The following is a 23,057-nucleotide window of genomic DNA, read 5'->3' as shown; positions in this document are numbered from 1 at the left end:
TCCCACCCTTTTTAAGCTCTATTTAATAGCCCTTATTTCTACAAATATATCTGGTCCATTAGTGCCTCATTAATGATTTTACATGCACTTTAAATCTACCCATACTGACAGGTATATTCTGACTTATGTCACAAATCCTGAATTCTATAGATACATTACCATTATATACTTGTTCTAAAGCCGCATGAAATCAGATAGATATATAGTCCTTTATATGTTTTTATGTTGCACATAGATGATTGAAAAAATCTTTTGTTTATGTTTTTGCTAACCTTGTTCGATATGACATACAAATACTCTAAGAAAGATCTATCTCTAACAGGCATAGTAATGGTGATTGTTTACAAGTGGCATAGGTAATATCCGGCGATATGACTTCCGGTTTATCTGATGGGGCTCATCTTGTCTCAAAACACTCCCCTCGCCTATGACCGTCACTGTGTTTGCGCTCCAGACCTCGGTCTGGTAAGCCTCCGCTTCCTATTGCCTTTGATACGCAGACCCTGAGCGGTCTGACGTCATCCCGCATTGAACAGACCACGTGATCGCGGCGCGATCAATGTATCACAAAGGTTGACGCGCTACCGCGGATTGGAGGATGGAAGTGAGGTCTGGCTTTGACCACTCAAGAGGGATATGATTGGCTAGACTAACACCACATGACCTTTTGGCCACTGTTAGCGCCGCCCAACCCGGAAGTCATGCCCGATATCGCTGCCAATTAGATTTCTTGTATTGTTTGTTATAATATATATAAGCGCAGTAGATGGGGGGCAAATTCATACCCCAGCAGAAGTCTTTGAGGACAAAACGCATCGGGTTTCTGTGTATTTCACCCTCACCATCACCTACTGCGCAAATTTTTAATTCTGGGACTCTTTGTATTATTTTGAGCCAAGTTTTTACCGCCCTAATTTTTGTATTTACTGCAAAAATACCATTATTTTTAATAAACGTTGTTACGTTTTAGAAAGATTTACACTATGTGGAAGTTTTTTTTTTTTTTTTTTCGTTTTTACTTATCAATACGGTATTGGTTGCTGAGGAAAAGGTTTACTTCATCTGACGATTGAGGCTGACCCCGGCTTCCAGCTGAGCCCTGCCAGGGACACACCATTAGATGACATCTATCGAGACCTTATTGAGCTAGAGACGTGCCATCCGGTGACATCAGTGGAAATCACACCCAGGACCAACATACGACTTCACAGTCCTACACCGCTTGACGGTACAAGCTCGTTTGACTCACCGCCAAGGGCCTGTGAGTCCACCTTATCTGGTAAGGGCATTGTGTATCTGTTCCTTTGAGCCAATGTCACCATTCTAAGGGAAAAATTCTACCTCTCAGCAGGGATACGTCCAACAGCCCCTGTCTACCACATCTAAATGAACTATTTTTACCAAGATTGATATCTAGCAATTCTGAATTTAAGATGGTGGACTTTAAATATGTTTACATCCTTGTATTTACCACCTTGATGGACTTTTGATTATTTTTTGGTCCCCCTTTCTCTGGTTGTATGTTACTTGATATACATCATTGTGGTAGTTCCGAATATCCTATCCCCCAAGTTTTTTCCTTTTTTTCTTTTTTGATAATTACATCTTGTAGTTGAATTTCCAAGTATTGATCTGATTGGTTCTATCTATCGCTGAGATACTGAATACCAACCTTTCTTTTCTTTACCTACTTAGCATATGGATGTAGTTATATCACTGCACAAGTCATCTCATTAATATTGAATCTGTTCATGGGGGAGCTTGGGTGGGGAAGGTAATATCTCCCTTACCAACCCCTCTTTTGCACACATTTGAGGATTGTACACTTTTATTTATGTTATAGCGTTATTACTATTTCTAAATGATATCACTACTAGCGCCACACTTTATTTATCTCTTCACATATTTACACAGGTCAAGTTGTTGTGTTGGCTGCTTTACTTTTTAGGAGTTGGCGCAAATCTTTGTTTACACAATTCTAGATTTCTTCAGTCGCCAAGAAATATCACAAGAAGGGTGGAAATTACATCCGGCAGTTTTCAGAGATCACAGCGCGTTGAGGAATACCAGAGATAGACCTGTTTGCATCCCGTAAGAATACCAAGATGGATCTTTTCTATTCGCTAAACCCTTGAGAATTAGTCTTGGGGATCAACGTTCTTCAAAATCCCTGGGGATTTTGGAAAAAAAAAAATACTTTCCCCCAGTGCATCTTATTCCCCAGGTTCTAAATTAATTTCTGCAGAAAAAACAGACGTCAATTCTGATCACACCATACTGGCCAAAGAGGGCTTGGTTTTCTCAGCTACTCTTCCTTTCAGCAGGCCAACCCTGGCTACTACCTGTCTGAGGCAGGGCCCCTATTCCGGCCTCATGCGGGAAAGTGAGAAACTCTCTACTTTGTTCTCCACTGCCTCCACCTGCTAACTTACTCACTGCCCAGGAGATCACCAATCACTTAAAAAAAAAGATTGATTCAATTTGTGATGAAATCTCCACTCTATATTTACCCCCTCCCCCCACTTAACACTCTATATCCACAGGTACAATCAACACTCCCCTTATTCAACCCTGCTACTATAGATGAGGTTGCTAAACTTATTTCTAACGCCTACCTAACCCCCTGGACCCAGTTCCCTCTCAAATACTGTGGTCACCCTCTGACTCTATCCTACACTCTCTAACCCACATCTTCAATCTCTCCCTCTTTTCTGACATCTTCCCCAACTCTCTAAAACATGCAATAGTCACCCCCATACTCAAAAAGCCTTCCTTGGACCCTACCAATCTTAACAACCTACACCCTTCTTCCTCCCCCTTTCCTCCAAACTCTTTGGATGCCTGTTCTACAGCCAACTGAGTGACCACCTCATTAAGAATAACCATCTTGATTTGCTTCAGCCTGGATTTCGTCCTCAACACTCCACAGAAATTGCTCACAAACTACTTACTAACCGCAAAAAGCAATGGACACTATTCTGTACTCCTACTTCTGGACCTTTTGGCTGCCTTTCCTACGGTTGACTACCCCCTCCTCAAAAAACTGTACTCCTGTGGTCTTCGCTGGCTCTCATCCTACCTACCTTTTATAGTGTCGCTTACAATTCTACTTCCTCTTCTCCTCTTCCTTTCTCCATTGGAGTTCCCCAAGGTTCTGTTCTTGGACCTCTCCTATTCTCAATCTCCTCCCTCAGTCAGCTGATAACCTCCCATGGCTTTCAATATCATTTCTACGCTGAATGACACCCAAATCAATCTCTCTAACCTTCAACTCACTCCATCAGTCTCCTCACGCATCATTAGTTTAGTAACCAACATATCAGTCTGGATGTCACACCACTTACTTAACCTGTCCAAAACCAAGCTCATAATATTTCCTCCCCTACATGCCCCTTCTCCTGACTTCTCTGTTAAGAGCAATGGCACAACTATCAACCCATCCCCACATACCAGGGTGCTAGGAGTTATCCTGGACTCTGAGCTCTCCTTTCGGGCCCACATCCAATGATTTTCCAAAGCTTGCCGCCTCAACCTCAGCAACATCTCAAAAATACGCCCCTTCCTAACCAATGAAACCACAAAGCTTCTAATTCACTACCTGTTATCTCTCGCCTCAAGTACTGCAACTCCCTCCTCTTTGGCTTACCTTTTGAATGGGCTATCCTCTAGTCAGTTCATCATGAATGCTGCTGCCAGACACATCCATCTTACAAACTGCTCAGTGTCTGCTACCCCTCTCTGCCAATCCCTCCATTGGCTGCCACTCACCCAACAAAGTAAATTCAAAATACTAACAACTTACAAAGCCATCCACAACTCTGCCCCCAGCTACATCACTAACCTAGTCGCAAAATACCAACCAAATCATTCTCTTCGTTCCTCGCAAGACCTCCTGCGCTCTCTCTCTCTCTCTCTCTCTCTCTTTATCACCAGCTCTTGACAAAGGACTGGCAAATCTCACACCACGCTGTCACTTACGTAACCATGCCACTCTCAGCTGCACCCTGCACAAAAATCTTCCTGCTTGCGGGACCCAATCTGGGTGCCAGAAGCCTGAGAGTGATTGCCACTGGGCTGCGTTAATTAAGCAATTTACCCTTTGAACTTCAAACAACAACAACAGCCATCACCCCTTTTTACTGAGAAGGAGCTCCCAATCATAGCAATAATAACTATGATTTTAGAATAAATGTCTGTAACACACACTGTCACCACAGACAGGTATATTCAGAGATTTATACTACAGTAACACTCTTCAAGAGACCGGGATTCTTTTAGCTTGCATCAAAAGCTTTAGAGACAGCTTCAGCACTTTTCGAAATAGGGTTTAATAATGAAATGGTCAAAATAGTGCAAATAAAATATATCAAAAAGTAACACAGAGAACAGGCAACAGCAAGCCTAGACGTGAAAAGGGTAAATACTTGCAAAGTATTTGGTTTTAGCAGAGTTCAGTCAATGAGTAAGGTGTTATTGGCTCTCATAACTTGACAGATGTTCCTTGGTTGATGGTACATGAGAACTGTCAAACTGTCCTGGCATCCCCCTTTTCTTTAGGATCAAAGGGGTGTTAACAGGGGACATCTGACCAATTAAGCATCTGAGGAGTGGCCATCGTGTTTATGACTGTATCATGGCCCTTCCTTACACAAAGTTTTATACTAATATTAATATCTTCCTATATGTGTGGGTTGCATTCTAGAAACCTGTAGAATATTGTTCAGCATTCATTTGTATATAAAACCAGGTGTAGCGCTAAAAAAATGAAAAAAATATTATTGCTATACCACATAAAATAATAGCAAGATAAATTGTGAAAAAATAGTGTTTTGTATGTTTTGTGAAAGTTCATACATAAAAGTCACTCATGTTATAAACCCTTAGGGTCACCAAACGTGATGACAAGATGCAAACAATGGCAATAAAGTCCAAAGCTAAATATGCAGGTGCCGTGAACATAGGTGTTGCAATGGTGATGAATTCCAAGACATATACTCGTGAAAATTTCTGAATATAATCCAACATGTGCTGGGGGCTTACCAGAAAGTTGGGACCCACCGAGCATACGCTATATGGGTCAAACAGGCTTAGGTTGCTCACTGGCAATGGAGGTAGGATACCAAGGGCTGGTAAATGGTGGAGTTGTAACGTTGCTATCCCAAAGCAGTCTTCTCCATACGGAAGCTCGGACATCAACGGACATTACCCACATGTAATGAAGAAGGGGCTGTGAGTTGTCCCCGAGTCGGTGGTTTTGCGGCTGAAGGCCTGAGAAGTGACTAGCAGGTACGGTCTTGGTCTTATGCCAGGCCTCCAGCCGCAAAACCACCGACTCGGGGACAACTCACAGCCCCTTCTTCATTACATGTGGGTAATGTCCGTTGATGTCCGAGCTTCCCTATGGAGAAGACTGCTTTGGGATAGCAACGTTACAACTCCACCATTTACCATCCCTTGGTATCCTACCTCCATTGCCTGTTTGACCCATATAGCGTATGCTCGGTGGGTCCCAACTTTCTGGTAAGCCCCCAGTCATCTCGGGTGGTGGTTTTGCACAAGTGTCTATCAGCACATGTTGGATTATATTCAGAAATTTTCACGAGTATATGTCTTGGAATTCATCACCATTGCAACATCTATGTTCACGGCACCTGCATATTTAGCTTTGGACTTTATTGCCATTGTTTGCATCTTGTCATCACGTTTGGTGACCCTAAGGGTTTATAACATGAGTGACTTTTATGTATGAACTTTCACAAAACATACAAAACACTATTTTTTCACAATTTATCTTGCTATTATTTTATGTGGTATAGCAATAATATTTTTTTCATTTTTTAGCGCTACACCTGGTTTTATATGATTTATTGCAAATTTTCTATTTGTTGTGTTAGCTGCTTACATTTATGATTTCTTTGGAGTAAGCGCATGGTTTACAGGTTTTTTATAAGCATTCAATTGTATGTCTAGTGATACCAAATACAGAGTATAGCAGATGGGCCTGTCACCCAGGGGGTAGGAGGCTGCTATCCCCCCTTCTGTATGCTTTAGCGTAGTCATGTATGACCTCAATTTGTTTGGTATGATAGTCCCCATTCAAATATATACTTAATATTAATGTGTCTTGGTCCTGTTTGATTTTATGAATTGTGTGTGGATTTTGTTGAGTTCAGAATTTTGCAGAGATCTCGGAGAGGTCGCCCCATGCCTGACTGCTTTCTGGGTAGACATTTTATGGCATGCTATATGTTCCTAGTACTTTAATTGCCCTACAAACTATGGGTAACAGAATTGAAAGATTTTGTCATAGTTTTACTATAGGTCAGAGGGAGGTGTTAATTTGTAGATTTGATGATTAGTTTACAGCTCTGCACAGGCATGTGTGCTGGTGTCTGCTGTCCCTAAATTGAGATAACAGGCTCTTTTGAAGTGTGTTAATATTAAGGCTATGAAATCCATGAATTGAAGGAGGAGGAAGGGGCAAGATCACTAGGCTATTATGACAAACATGGCTGAGAACTGAACAAAATGGATGTCGCCTTCATCTTTTCATGGGCTTAATACGCACCATTACAGTCACTATTTTTCATTTAACACAGCACTAATTTTATTAAGTATGTGTCGTTCATTTCTGTATAATTTTAGTCTAAAGTGTTGTGTAGATCAAAATGGATTAGCCTCTGCAAGAAAACTGTACATTTCCAAAGTCTTTAAATTATTTTATTAACTTGGCCAAATGCCACAGTACAAGATGATTCAGTATAGAATGCTTTTAAAAACATACATATTCCAACATTTTCTAATGACCTTGAAAAGAGAGATACATTTACTTAATATCTATTTGCCAGAAAGAAAATAAATTCACCTGGTCCATGACTTGGCACATTTAGATAATGAAATTAAATTAATTCTTCCTCTAGTGTAACTTGTGGTTGCCATCTTTTATCATAATGAATATGTGTCATTTTATTATTTTAAGAACACCATTGCAGAATAATGGAAAACATTGCCAGAAAATAACCTAATAAATTTCAAATATGAAAAGGGATATTTTGGCAGTTCTGCTCAGCATATATAAATTTAAGAGCTTTAATTAGTGCAGATGGAGCATTTTCTAAGTAACAGCATAGTTTTCAATTAGTGCCGATTCACACAGGGGCAACACGACTTCAGCGTGACTTTGCAAGGCGACTTCAACACGACTTTAAGCAACTTACAATCTAACTTCAAGTCGCCTCCAGGACAGGCGACTTTGGCTGTGGCCATTCACAGAATAATCAGCTGTCTGGGAGGGAGGGGTTTACCTGGGTAAACTAATTTCTTTTCCTGTAAAGTCGCTTCAATATAGATGGAGTTCCGACTTGGAGATGACTTCCATTGAATTCTATGGGTACAGGTCGCCTAGAAGTCACCTTGAAGTAGTACAGGAACCTTTTCTGAAGTCGGAGCGACTTCAGTAGTGTACATTAAGACGGCTCTCATTGACTATAATGCAATTCCCAATGTCAAGCGACTTGGGGCGACTTGAGGGCTGACAAGTCGAATTCCAAGTCGTTGTAGTGTGAACCGACCCTAAGTGTACAGTTTGTCAGACCCAGGAGTATATGTGTGTGCTTGAGGATCTATGCTTGTAGAGTTTACCAAAAATAAATGCTAGACCACATTTTCAAAATACTTTAGGGCATGAATTGACAAATTTGCTTTGAATCTAGAAGCCAGCTAAAAAAGTTAGGAGTCAGTTTTTTTTTTAACTAACAAATCTTACGGATTTAACATGTCCCCGAAGGCGAACTTATCCTTTAACCCTTTCACAGCCAGAACCCTTTTTGCGTTTTTTTACACACGTTTAAAAAATAATTTTAGGCCTGAAGATTACATATACTTTTGTACCGAAGTATAAGCATACAAACTTTTTAATGAATAAGGCCGGTTACCTCTTCATATACAGCGCCTTGCAAAAGTATTCACCCCCTTGGCATTTTTCGTGTTTTGTTGCCTCACAACCTGGAATTAACATAGATTGTTTGAGGATTTGCATCATTTAATTTACAGAACATGGCCACAACTTTGAAGATTTTTTTTTTGTATTGTGAAGCAAACAACAAGTAGGACAAAATAACCAAAAAAGTCAATGTGCATAACTATTCACCCCCTAAAGTCAATACTTTGTAGAGCCACCTTTTGCCGCTATCACAGCTCCAAGTCGCTTTGGATAAGTCTCTATGAGCTTGCCACATCTTACCACTGGGATTTTTGCCCATTCCTCCTTGCAAATCTGCTCCAGCCCCTTCAAGTTGGATGGTTTGCGCTTGTGAACAGCAGACTTTAAGTCTGGCCACAGATTTTCTATTGGTTTGAGGTCTGGGCTTTGACTAGGCCATTCCAACACATTTACATTTTTCCCCTTAAACCACTCAAGTGTTGCTTTAGCAGTGTGTTTGTCCTGCTGAAAGGTGAACCTCCGTCCTAGCCTCAAATCACACACAGAGTGGTACAGGTTTTCCTTAAGAATATCCCTGTATTTAGCACCATCCATCTTTCCTCCAGTCCCAACTGCTGAAAAACATCCCCACAGCATGATGGTGTTCTTTGGGTGATGTGATGTGTTGGGTTTGTGCCAGACATAGCGTTTTCTTTGGCCAAAAAGTTCAATTTTAGTCTCATCAGACCAGAGCACCTTCCACTATACATTTTGGGAGTCTCCCAAATGCCTTTTCGCAAACTCAAAACGTGCCATTTTGTTTTTTGCTGAAAGTAATGGCTTTCTTCTGGTCACTCTGCCATAAAGCCCAGCTCTATGGAGCGTACGGCTTATTTTCGTCCTATGTACAGATACTACAGTATTGCAGCTCCTTCAGGGTTACCTTAGGTCTCTGTGCTGCCTCTCTGATTAATGCCCTCCTTGCCCGGTCCATGAGTTTTGGTGTGTGGCCGTCTCTTGGCAGGTTTACTGTTGTGCCATGTTCTTTCTATTTGGCTATGATAGATTTGATGGTGCTCCTAGGGATCATCAAAGATTTTGATATTTTTTTATACCCTAACCCTGACTTGTACTTCTCAATAACATTGTCCCTTACTTGTTTGGAGCGTTCCTTGGTCTTCATGGCAGTGTTTGGTTAGTGGTGCCTCTTGCTTGGGTGTTGCAGTCTCTGGGGCCTTTCAAAAAGGTGTGTATATGTCATGACAGATCATGTGACACTTAGATTGCACACAGGTGGACATCATTTTACTAATTATGTGACTTCTGAAGGTAATTAGTTGCACCAGAGCTTTTTATGGGCTTCATAACAAAAGGGGTGAATACATACGCACATGCCAATTATCAGTTTTTTATTTCTGAAAAATAGTTTTATGTATATATTTTTCTAATTTTACTTCACCAATTTAGACTATTGTGTTCTGATCCATCACATATAATTCAGATAAAAAAAAACATTGAACTAAAGGCTGTAATATAACAAAATAGGTAAAAAGCCAATGGGGGTGAATACTTTTGCAAGGCACTGTAACAAGGACTTGTTCATGTCCCAGATGTTATGGGGACATTGTCTGCCTGTTTGTGAGCCCCAAGTAAACCAGTTTGAAATATTTACCAAAGTTCTGTTAATATAGTGCCGTAGTTTGCAACTAGACCCACAATGTATTATGTTGTATTGAGTGATGTTCCTTTAACATAGTATCATTTTGTGGACCCCAGTAATGGATACTGCTTACTGAATGTAATTATTTAGAAGAGAAGAAACATATACTGCGTTAATGACCTGTAAAAATTTAAATCAGAGTGAAGTCAGAACTCCTGAAATTTGTAATTGCAAGGGCTTATAGCGTATCTAAACCCAAAAGCAAAAATGTATTATATTGCAGCTTTAAATTATGTGATGGCTTCATTTGTTTTCTGTTTTTAGGCTTTTTTTTACTTTATTTTCACCTGGTGATTTGGCTAGTAAGTCTGTTATTTTTAAACTTCCTTTAACAGACTGAGCTGTCCAGCAAACGTGGCAATTAGAGTTGAGTAAAACCATTTAATACTGGCAGGGGTGCTCACAATAGTCAGTTTTTATTAATTTATATAAAAAAAAAATTATCCCAATGCTTTCCCACTGCTATCTGTTTTATGTCTTCTGTTCATCACTTATTGGGTTGATTTACTAAAGGCAAATGGGCTGTTCATTTTGCTAGAGAATTTTCCCCTAGTTTAGTGAATTTGGTAAAAATTTCACTTTGCAAGGAATACCCAATCATGTGCAAGGGGGAAAAAAAACTAACAATATGATGGGTCTACACAGCTTCCCCTCATTCGCTTAGCTAAGGTGAAATACCCGCGCAATTTTCAAATTCCCTTACAGAATAAACAGAAGGTTGGGCAGCTAAATGACAGATAAGGTTTAATGAAACCTAATCTGCAGGCATCATCCCAGTATAAAACTTTCTGAAGCCAATTCCCTATAAAATAGCAGTGATTTGAGTGGCTATAGAGCGGTAGAAGGGGGTTGATCCCCCCACTAAAGCCTTTCCCAAGCTCTCCTATCCAGTGGCATTGGCTGCTTTGCACAGAGGAACTGATGTTGTTCATTCCTCTCTGTGCTGTCGGCAACTGGAAGCGATGAGGATTTAGCCACTTTTGGTTTCGGTTCTTTGTTTACCTGGCTGTTACCAGCCAGTGAAACAGCAGATCAGACTAATCTGTGTCTGATTGGCTGTAAAAAAAACAAGTTTTAAATAAAATAATAATAAAAATTTTTTAAAGCTCCTCCATGTTCACACGCGAATGCATATATGAGTTCTGCATGCGGAAGCGATGATCATGTGAGGTATCACTGCGAATGTTAGAGCAATAATTCTAGCTTCAGACCTTCTGTGTAAATATAAACTAGTAACCTGTAAAGGCTTTTAAAGTGTTGCCTATGGAGATCTTAAGGTACTGTAGTTTGGCGCCGTTCCACGGGCATACGCAATTTTACAGCATTACATGTTAGGTATCTATTTACTCGACGTAACATCATCTTTTATATTTTCCCGAAAAACTGTGTATTATATTGTGTTTGTGTACACAAAAACTCATTAAAATTGTATTTTTTCCAAAAACGTTGTGTTTGAAAAACCACTGTGCAAATACTGTGAGACATAAAAAAAATTGCAACACCCGCCATTTTATTCTCTAGAGCCTCTGCTTAACAAGATATATAATGTTTGGGAGTTCTAAGTAATTTGCTTGCAAAAAAATAATTTTTTGCAAGTATGAGAGAAATAGCAGAATTAGCCTGTGTGGCAAGTGGTTAATAGGATGTAGTAGATATGTCCGTTTTGCCTCTTGCTAAAACATGCATGTTTGATCCAGACCATTTTTTTGTGTATGCAATGCCTGCATTCCCTGTGCTCTATATTTGTTTTCTGACTGTGTGGCTGCTTCTGGTAACATTCCGACCAAGGGCCTATTTGTTTTCCGTCGTGTTGGTCATTCTGTTTTTAGTCACCAGCAAGGGCTGAAGTCTAGGTTGCCAGCTGCACAATTACAGCTCCACTAACAGGAAGTCTTGCTAAGGCCAGATATTCTCAGGTCCTGCCCCAGCGTGAAACAACCTATGGTCTGTGTTCCCTCTGTTTGTATCTCTTGGCCTGTAATAGTTCTGACCCTTACTCTTGGCCTACATTCTTTTCCAGTCATTTGACCCTTGGCAACAGTTTAGATTATAATATAAAAGGCCTTTTTTGTCGTAATACGAGGAAGAAAACCTTTACATTATGCAAATATTTTGTGCCTGTTAAGCAGCTGCAAACATTATAATAAATCTTGAGTTGAAAACCTTTTTAAAAGTGCATTTAAAATTTAATTTACAATTTGGGGCTCCCAAAGAGCCTTACATTTAAAGAAGAACCAGGAGAAACTCAGGCAAACACAACATGCAGTCGTAAATATAGGTGGTGAATAGCCATTTCTCTGCATTTCCTTTCTATTATTGAATGCAGTGTTTGTGATTTGAAACTTAGATGCTGCTGTTCATGGTGGAAGGAGGGTCTCCTCATTGGCTCAGAAAGCAGTGGAGCCAATGGCTACTGTCAATCACAGCCAGTGAGCCAATGAGTTGATAGCGGTGGGGCTGAGCTGCGCTTTGTGTGTGAATGTTCCCATAGAAAGTTGCTTGCACTCGGCAGGAGGGAGAGGCCAGGAGAGCACCAGCGGGGGACCCTAGAAGAAAAGGATTGAGGCTGCTCTGTACAAGCCATTGCGCGGAGAATGTGTGTATGATATGCTTGTTATTTAAAAAAAAATCACTTTAAGCTTTTAGTAGATTTTACAGTCTGTTGTATCTCAAAATGTGGCTATTGTGAGGGGTCCCACTCTCTCTGTTGGACTTTCAATAAGGTTTCTATAATTGAGAATGCAGCACAAGATACTGGAAAATGCAGTGGTGGGTAGGAACACCCAAAGCTTCCTGATGGAAAGGGACAGTTTCTCCTGCGCTTTCAGTGAGACCTGACTACTGGATTATTTTTACAGAAGCCCTCTAACTCCACATACAATTAAAACTAAGCCCTCTAACTTCACATACAATTAAAATTAAAATGCCTCTTGCTGTTATATTTACTCTTTTTTATTAATATTATTACTGATGTGATGCCACTTTAGTTATATTTTGGCAACCATTTAGTAAAAGGCACAGTGTCTAATGTTGTCACATCTGTGGAGGAACACAGCCACAAATTCTGTGGAAGTTCATTATTAATATTCATTGTTGTGTTTATGTTGTAATTCGTCTTCTTTGCAGGTAGATGAGAGAAGATGAGCCTCCTCAGGTCACTTGCTGTTAAGCTGCAACCATGTGGCTTTGGTTTGCTGGTGAGATCAACTGTTAAATCAAGGACATTACTACCAAGATGTTGTGTATATTCTTCTTCTGGAGTCCAAGAGCCATTTTTAAGTGGAACCAACTCAAGTTATGTGGAAGAAATGTACTATGCATGGCTGGAGAATCCAAAGAGCGTTCACAAGGTAAACTGAGAATAAATATAAAATTCTTTCTGAGATGCCAATAAAACTTTTCTTGCAACATGTTGTGTCACAGAATAAGGTTGGACTTTACTTTTTATTAATATTTTAAAAAGTATAACCGTTGAAAAATTAGCATACACATACTGTACATCCATTAACATAAAAAAAGTAATATATGAATATATTTATTTTAAAAAAGCATTTTACTGGACATACAAAGATAATGTAAAGTTTACTAGCTGTGGGTCCATTATATTTTGTAATTTCCATGAGTAAAACTAGATCATCCTCAAAGCTGAGTCGAACTATCCTTCTATTAATCGTGATCATCTTCCCCCTATTCTCCTAGCCTGTGTAATTCATCTTATGATCATCATTGTAATAATAGGTTTACCTGCATTAGCTGGATTATAAATTTGTTACAGAAGAATATAGTTAATTGAGAAGTATGGCCAAAGCTTCATTGGCCATACTTCTCCTGGGTGTCACAGGAATACACCTAGGTCTGCACTCCTGTGTCCCGGATCCAGCCAACAGTGGGCTAAAGCCTGCTGTTGGCTGACTTTACAAAGCCCATCTAGGCTCTGCAGGAATCTGACAATAATATCGGGATCCATCCAGATGTCTGACCACCAGCTGTCTCAGCCCCTCCACAGCCCAGGGCACAAATGAGCGCTGGAGGGGCAGAGCAGGGAGCCAGTGACTGGTAGTCACGGACTCTCTGCTCACTGAAGGCTGATAACTGAGCTATCAGCAGTTTTTCACTTCTCATTTCTCGGTGTAAAGCTGGTTGGGGGACAGCTGCAGCCATCTAGGTATGTATGAATGTTATTTTTTTTTGTAAACCCGCACTTCTCTTTTAAATAACAAAATTGAATTGACTGATAATCTGATAACCTAATGTATAGCTTTTGTTTTCATTGTTTCAGTTTGGTTCAAGAATTATGTAAGGTTGAAAATGAAAGCCCCTGCAAGTATAGAACAATACCTGTTGATCTGCCAGGAATACACAGAGCTACGAAGTCCTGTTGTGGCCTGACAACACGCAGAATTTTTGTGAACTGAGTGTTGTCAACCATATCCATTGTCTCAACCACTCCTGCTCTAAGATCTCTACAACATAAAGGCTTATTCTTTGATCCAAGATAAGAACAAGGAGGGCCATTTGAGATAACACTGTAATGCCCTGTACACACAATAGGATTTTCCGACAACAAAATCCATGTTTTTTTTCCAATGGATGTTTGCTCAAACTTGTCTTGCATACACATGTCACACAAATCTTGTCGGAAATTCCGAACATCAAGAAAGCGGTGACATACATCATGTACGACAAGCCGAGAAAAATGAAGTTCAATAGCCAGCGAGGCTCTTCTACTTGAATCCGAGCATGCAAACTTTGTGCGTTGACATTTTGTGTACACACGATCGGAATTTACGACAACGGATTTTGTTGTCGGAAAATTTGAGAACCAGCTCTCAAATTTTGTTAGACGGAAATTACGATGGAAAATGTCCGATGGAGCCTACACACGGTCGGAATTTCCTACAACAAGCTCCTTTCCGTCGGAAAATCCTATCGTGTGTATGGGGCATTAGTGTGCAGAGAACACAGGGAAGCTCTAAATATCTAACATGATCAAGAGTTTTTTTTTGCAGTTATCAAACAGATAACAAAATATTTCAAATGGTATATTTGACAGACCAAAAGGGAGCAAAGAGGAGACATTCATTGCTAGGGTTAACATACACTTTTTTAAGCACTAACTGTGTTGAATGACAAAATTGTTATTGTAAGTATAGCACTAACTGGCTACTGAACCACAGAACCTATTTTTATTACATAACCATTATTACAGAAAGTACACGTTTCATTATGTCATACATCCAGTATATTAGAGCTATAGTTTGTGACAAGTGCAGATTACATTTAATACACTATTCTAAATTGTATTTTTAGTTTAAGGTAAACCTGTGTACACATTCATCAACTGCCAAATGAAATAATACTCAATCACTTAAATTTTAATCGTGAGAGATTCCCTACCATAGACAGCTGTGCTAGCACATAATTATGCTTACTTAGTAGGATATGTTTGTTTCCATTGTAAATCAATAAAACGTCTTATTGCAGTGCTATGTATGCATGTAGTTTGCAAAAAAAAAAAGGGGAATGCTAAAAGTGTGAGTCAAGGGATCTGGATATGGTTAAAAGTTCACTTAACCCATGTGTCAATATGCTAGTATTTTAAAGAAGGTCCAACATATGTTAGAACTCGACTGGCCATTTTACAGCATCTGTAGTTGTTTGATGTATTATGAAATACCTTATGTATTTTCTAACTGTTGGTACCGCAACAAAAGTATGAAGTGGGCTGCATTATACCATATTTTTGGTCATATATTAAACAAGAGAACTCCTTCCACCTGATACTCCTTGCCTCAGTAGTACAGAAACAACCATAAAGGTTTCATACATTATGAATGGCATGACATGTAGCTGTATTATCAGTGTAGTAGCAATAATGAATTAATTGTGTGTTCTAATGTTTAAATTAGTGCTCCCAACCAGTGGTTTATAGGACACATGTAGCTCTAGGCTATGCTTCTAGTCACTCATGGTAGTCTTAAACTATGCTTCTGGAAATTATCTTACAAATCTTAAAACTGTGTTCTCCTCCCGCCTAACACCTATGCTAGCTTACCCGAGTAAGAAAGATCTGTATACACCCATAGCTAAGATTCAGGCCGCTCATGTCCGGTCACGTGATCCTCCCTGTGTTAGCCAGTGCCACTGCAGGGGAGAGGAAAAGGCATTGGACAACAGCTGGAATGCCTGGGAGTGGTGACATCACCCATAGGCTTATTATGGCTCATTTGTTGTTGGCACTCCCCTCTCTCTTGTGAAGCTGCTGCTAGCTGACAAAGGGGAACCGGGTCACGTGACTCGTCTGGAGCAGCCAACAGCCTGCAAATAGGTAAGTATACAGATCTTTCTTTCCACAGGTTAGTTAGTATACAGTAGGTGTTAGGAGGGATAGTTGTGAGTTGAAAAAAAAAACAGACAGAATCCTCCATCGACAAAAACAAGGGGGTGGAAGACTCACTCCCCCAACCACATCTCCCTTACCCGCCGCTGTCAGAATACACTGATTAACTAATTGGCTGCAGCCACTGATCATTAAGAATTGCCCAACATGTCCCTTCTGCAGTTAAAACAGTCAAGTTGTGCCGAGCTTGGGAGCTCACACACTGATCGAAATTTGGCCAGTCCTGCAATTTTTGATCAGTTTAGGGCCAGCTTATCCTGTGTGTCTGAATACCCTCTTCCTATAACAAGCCAGGTAAAGCCAGTCTAGCTTATATTTCTTTAAAATGTTTAAGGTCTTGTTCACAGTGCAGAGTCGTCAGTTGTTCTGCAAGGACACAAAAAAAACAGTTGTTCTCTATGTGCCCTGTTCACACCACAACGCTGGCATTGCATGCAGATTTTTTCTGCGCAGGAATCTGCAGCGTGTATACAGTTTTCCACACAGGAAAAAAAAAACTGACATGACATCAACATTGGTGTGAATAGGGCACATAACTGACGCGCATGAAAACTGATGTCAACTTGCATAAAAGCGTACTGAAAACTGATGTGAAAATTATGTCTCTGCAGGTGAAATCTGCGCAGATTTCCCATCAGTTCCCATGCGCATACTGTATGGTATGGCTCATTTCCACCTTCATACAGTATATACTTTAAACTTTAATGTTACTTCTCAACTGACAGTATCTATCTCACAAATTTCTATGTCCAAGAACATAACTTTTAGCAGAGTGGCCTTTTACACAATGTCATCTGTTATCGTTCTTGTGCCTTTCTATATGCCATATAAACAGTGCCTTGAAAAAGTATTCATACCCCTTGAAATTTTCCACATTTTGTCATGTTACAACCAAAAACGTAAATGTATTTTATTGGGATTTTATTAGCTAGACCAACACAAAGTGGCACATTATTGTGAAGTGGAAGAAAAATGATAAATGATTTTCCAATTTTTTTCCAATCCAAGGTCCCCAACTCACACCCATACACCAAGGTCCCCAACTCACACCCATACACCAGGGCCAATTTTTGGACAGAAGCCAATAAACCTAACAGCATGTCTTTGGAGTGTGGGAGGAAACCGGAGTACCCGGAGGTAACCCACGCAGGCACAGGGAGAACATGCAAACTCCAGGCAGGTAGTGTCGTGGTTGAGATTTGAACCAGCGACCCTATTGCTGCAAGGCAAGAGTGCTAACCACTACACCACTGTGCTGCCCAAACTTCTTATGGCTTTCTTTCAACAATGGCTTTCTTCTTGCCACGCTTCCATAAAGGCCAGACTTGCGGAGTGCACGACTATTAGTTGTCCTGTGGACAGATTTTCCCACCTGAGCTGTGGATCTAGGCAGCTCTTCCAGAGTTACCATGGGCCTCTTGGCTGCTTCTCTGATTAATGCTCTGCTTTCCTGGCTATCAGTTTAGGTGGACGGCCATGTCTTGGTAGGTTTGCAGTTGTGCCATACTCTTTCCATTTTTGGGTGATGGATTGAACAGTGCTCTGTGGAATGATCAAAGCTTGGGATATGTTTTTATAACCTAACCCTGCTTTTAAATTTCTGCACAACTTCATCCCTGACCTGTCTGGTGTGTTCCTTGGCTTTCTTGATTCTGTTTGTTCACTAAGGTTCTCTAACAAACCTCTGAGGGCTTCACAGAATAGCTGTATTTATACTGAGATTAAATTACACACAGGTGGACTCTATTTACTAATTAGGTGTCTTCTGCAGTCAATTGGTTCCACTAGATTTTAGTTAGGGCTATTAAAGTAAAGGGGGCTGAAAACAAATGCACACCACACTTTTCAGATATTTATTTGTAAAAAAAATTGGAAAACCATTTATCATTTTCCATCCACTTTACAATTATGTGCCACTTTGTGTTAGTATATCACATAAAATCCAAATAAAATTAATTTTACGTTTTAGGTTGTAACATGACAAAATGTGGAAACTTTCAAGGGGTATGAATACTTTTTCAAGACACTGTATATATAAAAAAAATGCAAGGAGAAACCGAAACCCAAAGCCACACAACCACTGGAAATGTAATCATACAGTGGGGGAAATAATTATTTGATCCCCTGCAGATTTTGTAAGTTTGCCCACTTACAAAGAAATGAAGGGTCTATAATTTTAATTTTTGTATTTGAGATGATGGAGACAGAATATCAACCAAAAATTAAGAAAAAACATGATACATATGTTATAAATTGAGTTACAGTTCAGTGAGTAAACTAAGTATTTGATCCCCAAGCAAAACATGACTAAGTGCTTGGTGGAAAAATCAAAAGCAAAGAGGTAAGGTGTTTCTTGTAGTTGGTAACCAGGTTTGCACACATCTCAGGAGGGATTTTGGTCTACTCTTCTTTACAGATCTTCTCTAAACATCACCATGGATTGAAACCCTGCAGCCCCTGCAAGGTCCCCCTCCTCAAGAAGGTACATGTACAGGCTCATCTGAAGTTTACCAATTAACATCTAAATGATTCAAAGAAGGATTGGGAGAAAGTGCTGTGGTCAGATGAGACCAAAATTGATCTTTTTGACATTAACTGGACTCGCAGAGTTTTGGAGGAAGAAAAATCCTGACTATGACCCTAAGAACACCATCCCTACAGTCAAGCACTGAGGGGCCAATGGACAGGGCCATGTATTGTAAAATCTTGGATAAGAACCTTCTTCCCTCAGCCAGAACACTGAAGATGGTGCGTTAGTGGGTCTTCCAGCATGACAATGACCCAAAACATACCGCCAAGGCAACAAAGGAGTGGCTCAAGAAGAAGCACATTAAGGTCATAGAGTGTGCTAGTCTGTCTCCAGACCTTAATTCTATAGAAAATTTATGGAGGGAGCTGAAACTTTGGCCAAGAGACGGCAAGAAACCTTAAGGATTTAGAGAAGGTCTGTAAAGAAGAGTGGACCAAAATCCCTACTGAGATGTGTGCAAACCTGGTCACTAACTACAAGAAATGTCCTACCTCTGTGCTTGCCAACAAGGGTTTCTCCACTATGCACTAAGTCATGTTTTGCTTGGAGATCAAATACTTATTTCTCAAAGCATCTTTCAGGACAGCATCTGAGAGATCGTGACTCCACTCACTGGACCATAGGAAACACTTCCTTCCTCCAGATCTTTAAAGGGAGGCAACTCCCTACCACACATAATTTTTTGTGTTTCCTCTGGCCCTGAGGGAAGATCTGTGGTGGGGGAGCCATGAACTCTTAGGGCGGTCCTGAGAGATAGGGGTTTCCTCACTTTTTTTCTTCCTTATTTCTAAGACCCCAGCCCTCCTGCCTTACCACTGTCTCTACAGCCCTAAGGATGTGCTCCTCTTTTCCTCCTAGGTGCTTGGGGAGAGCCGTGTGATCCGGTGATCCTGCTCCGGGCTTTCAGGAGCGGCGGCTGCATGTGCACCATTTTAGCGGAGGACGAGTAGAGTATCGGCTGCGCTGGAAGTGACTCTCCTATGAGCGGGTCACTGGGTCGCTGACTGGCGTCATTTCTGGTGGCCGGGCGCAGAGGGAGGAGGCAGGACAGGAGCTGGCGTATATTTCCGCTTCCGGTCTGGTGCAGCGGCACTATGGGAGTGCGTAAGCGGCGTGCGAAGCCACAACTGGAACGCTGCACACCCGATATGAAGGACATGGCGTCTGCAGCGGTGGGGACAGGCACAGGTACCAGCAAGGCTCAGGTAGGGGGCAGTTAAATAAGTCTGCCCATTTCCTTTCCTGGGGGTTCCAGTCTTCTGGGCACTGGAGGCTGTATTTCTTCCCCTCCTTACGGGCACCTTATGGGGTGGTCCACAGGCAGAGACTGGGTCTCACCAAGGGTCCCCTGTTTTTTTTTTTTTTTTTTTTTTTTTTGTATTTTCTCTCTCCGGCCAAAAGCTCTGACCCGGGAAAAAGAAATGCCCCTCATGCAAAGCCAAGATGGGAGAAAATGGGGAAAAAAGCCCTATGCAGTACTTGTGTTACTTCTTTAGTAAAAGAGAGAAATCTGCTTCCGTGTGTGATGATTTGATTGCCTCTGTCATTGGTTAATCCGGCTGCGAGTCAGCCCTCCACATCAGAGTCCTCTCAAGGTTCACTTTCTGTTCTGGTGGTAGAAAGTCTTTCTCACACGGTCGGATTTTCCGATGGAAAAAGTGCGATCAGATTGTGTTGTCGGAAATTCCGATCGTGTGTGGGCTCCATCAGCCTTTTTCTGTCGGAATTTCCAACACACAGTTTGAGAGCAGGATATAAAATTTTCCGACAACAAAATCCGATCATTTTAAATTCTGATTGTGTGTACACAAATCCGACGCACAAAGTGCCACGCATGCTCAGGATAAATTAAGAGACGAAAGCTATTGGCTACTGCCCCGTTTATAGTCCCGACGTACGTGTTTTACGTCACCGCGTTCAGAACGATTGGATTTTCTGACAACTTTGTGCAGCCGTGTGTATGCAAGACAAGTTTGGCCAAAAATCCGTCGGAAAAAATCTGATGGATTTTGTTGTCGGAATGTCCGATCAATGTCCGATCGTGTGTACAGGGCATTTGGGTCCGTCCACCAGGGAAAAACACTCCCCTGCACCTTCCAATGACCGTTCGGAAGAGGAGGAGGGTGGAAGGAGCAGAAGTGGTCCCCTCCAGGTTTAAGCTATCCCTGGAGGAAGTTGATGGTCTCCTTGGAGCCATACATGTTACTCTTGGCCTAAGAAAAAGGAACTTACACTACATGACTGTATGTACGCAGGTCTAAGTGAGCCTAAGGGGTGAACATTTACGTTGCACTCTGTCATTTCGGATTCCATAAAGAAGTTATGGCAAGACCGGGAGAAAAAAATGTTTTTCCGAGAGCCCACAAGAGGCGTTTTCCTTTCGAGGCTGCCTTCTCCCAGGTCTCTGGGTCCACCGACCTAGCCTTTGAAGACATGAGGATCTTAAGGGATCTGAGGGACAAGCGAATGGATCTTTTGCTCAAGAGATCTTGGCAATCGATCATGAGCAATTTAAAGCGAGCCATGGCTACAACATATGTAGCTAGAAACCTGGAATATTGGGTTAACCAGCTAAAAGCTCATGTGTTAGCAGATTCACCCAAACAGGAATTGTTGAATTCTTTTACTACCTTGTCCTCCGCAGTAGCCTATATGGCGGATGCTTCAGCTGAGGCAATTAGAATGTCGGCTAGATCAGCAGCCCTAACAAATTCGGCAAGAAGAGCATTGTGGCTGAAGACTTGGCCAGGTGATGTGGTGTCAGAGAATAAGCTCTGTGGGATTTCCTTTTTCGGGTGACCTCTTTGGTCCTGATCTAGATACCATCCTGGACAGAACATCTGATAGGAACACTAAAAAACAAAAATCCAGGCGCACAGACCAGAGGCCAAGTGAAAAGTCAAAAAGAAAAATTAAATGTAGCTGTGGCCGCTGCTGTCCAAAACTCATAGACAAATGAGGACAGAAGATCTAATCAAAGGGGCAAACAGCGCTGATCAGCAGACATAAATAGGACCCTCAGAGGCAAAGTAAAAACTTTTTATTACGTTAACAAAATAAAGTATTCACCAAGGCATACAGCAGTCAATTGATGGTCATGGATGGATTAAAAAACTGACAGTACTCGGAGGCTGGAGCCGCATGGATGACACAGGGGCTTAAGGAAACCCAGCACAAAGCCGTTGGACAAAAGAACACAGGAGCATCGCTAAAGGGGGGCCTGTCCAGGACCGTAAGGCCAGGGGTCCAATGAAGGGGGAACCAAACTGCAGGCACAGGAACTATTGGGGCCAGTGTACGAAGCCCGGAAGTGGTGTCACAGCCTGGCGGAAGTCATCCAAAGGAATCTGAAGAGTATGGGCAAACCCTGCTGCTGGAGCCAATTAGGAACTGCCAATGCCAAAAGAGCAAAGAGTCACACATCGCCAACTGGAGACACTACATGTTTGTGCTGGGTTTCTCTAAGCCCCTGTGTCATCCATGCGGCTCCAGCCTCCAGGTACTGTCAGTTTTTTAATCCCAAGTCTCTGCATGACCATCAATTGACTGCTGTATGCCTTGGTGAACATTTTATTATTTTTTCAACAATAATAAAAAGTTTTTACTTTACCTCTGAGGGTCCTATTTATGTCTGCTGATCAGCGCTGTTCACCCCTATGATTATATCATCTGATAGGAACAAATCCTTCCCAGTAAAGAAGCAGTAAAGAAGAAGTAACAGCCCCCGAAGCACCTTTTTCGACCTCCAAAGAGCTCAGGAGCAGGACAACGAGTCCCAGGGGAGGAGGAAGAATTGGTCCACGCAAAAAGCTAAAGGTAAGGGCGGAATCTCTTTCCATCCTCCTGCGCAAACCGAAAAATCCCAGTGATTTGACCCTGCAGGTGGGCGGAAGGCTGCAAAGTTTCCTTCCGCAGTGGTCAGGCATAACGTCAAATCAGTTCATCCTGACCCCTCTTTCTCAAGGCTATGCAATAGAGTTTATGGAATCGCCCCAAGAAGATTTCTTGTGACAAATACCTCAAAGGATCCAGTGAAAGCCCTGGCCATGAAGTCCTTATTAAAGGAGCTGATGCAGCAGGGTGTAGTGTTCCAAGTGCCACCAGGAGAGCGGCAACAGGGATTTTATTCTCACATTTTCTTGGTAAAAAACCAACAGGAAAATGACGATTGATCCACAACCTAAAACCTCTGAAAAAATCCATGACGTACAGAAGGTTCGAGATGGACTCTATTTTTTCAGTCAAAAATCTGACCCCAAAATGTTACATGGTGTCAGTAGACCTAAGGGATGCATATTTGCATGTACCAATTTCACCCCAGTCTCAGAGGTATCTCAGATTGGCAGTAGATATGGGAGGCGTGATTTACCATTTACAGTTCAGGGCCTTACCATTCGCACCACGGATTTTCACCAAAGTGATGGCGGAAGCACTAGCTCTGCTTCGGCTTAAGGGAATCGCAGTGATTCCTTACCTGAACGATCTT

General features: G+C 41.4%; 1 protein-coding gene across 4 annotated transcripts in view; it reads left to right on the top strand.

The window, feature by feature from the left end:
* Positions 1–23,057, top strand: part of OGDHL (oxoglutarate dehydrogenase L) — a 295,821-nt gene that overhangs the window by 46,087 nt on the left and 226,677 nt on the right. For all 4 annotated transcript variants that reach the window (XR_012235706.1, XM_073596906.1, XM_073596903.1 and 1 more), the window contains exon 2: positions 12,768–12,991. Coding sequence is in view for 3 of the 4 variants with exons in the window: in XM_073596906.1 (XP_073453007.1) it covers positions 12,782–12,991 (210 nt within the window). In the remaining variant the exon portion in view is untranslated. The remainder of the gene's footprint in view (positions 1–12,767; positions 12,992–23,057) is intronic.

The sequence above is a fragment of the Aquarana catesbeiana genome, linkage group LG08 (genome assembly GCF_042186555.1).
Source record: "Aquarana catesbeiana isolate 2022-GZ linkage group LG08, ASM4218655v1, whole genome shotgun sequence".
NCBI lineage: Eukaryota > Metazoa > Chordata > Amphibia > Anura > Ranidae > Aquarana > Aquarana catesbeiana.
The sequence above is the reverse complement of the archived record's forward strand: the minus strand, read 5'-3'. Positions and strand labels throughout refer to the sequence as shown.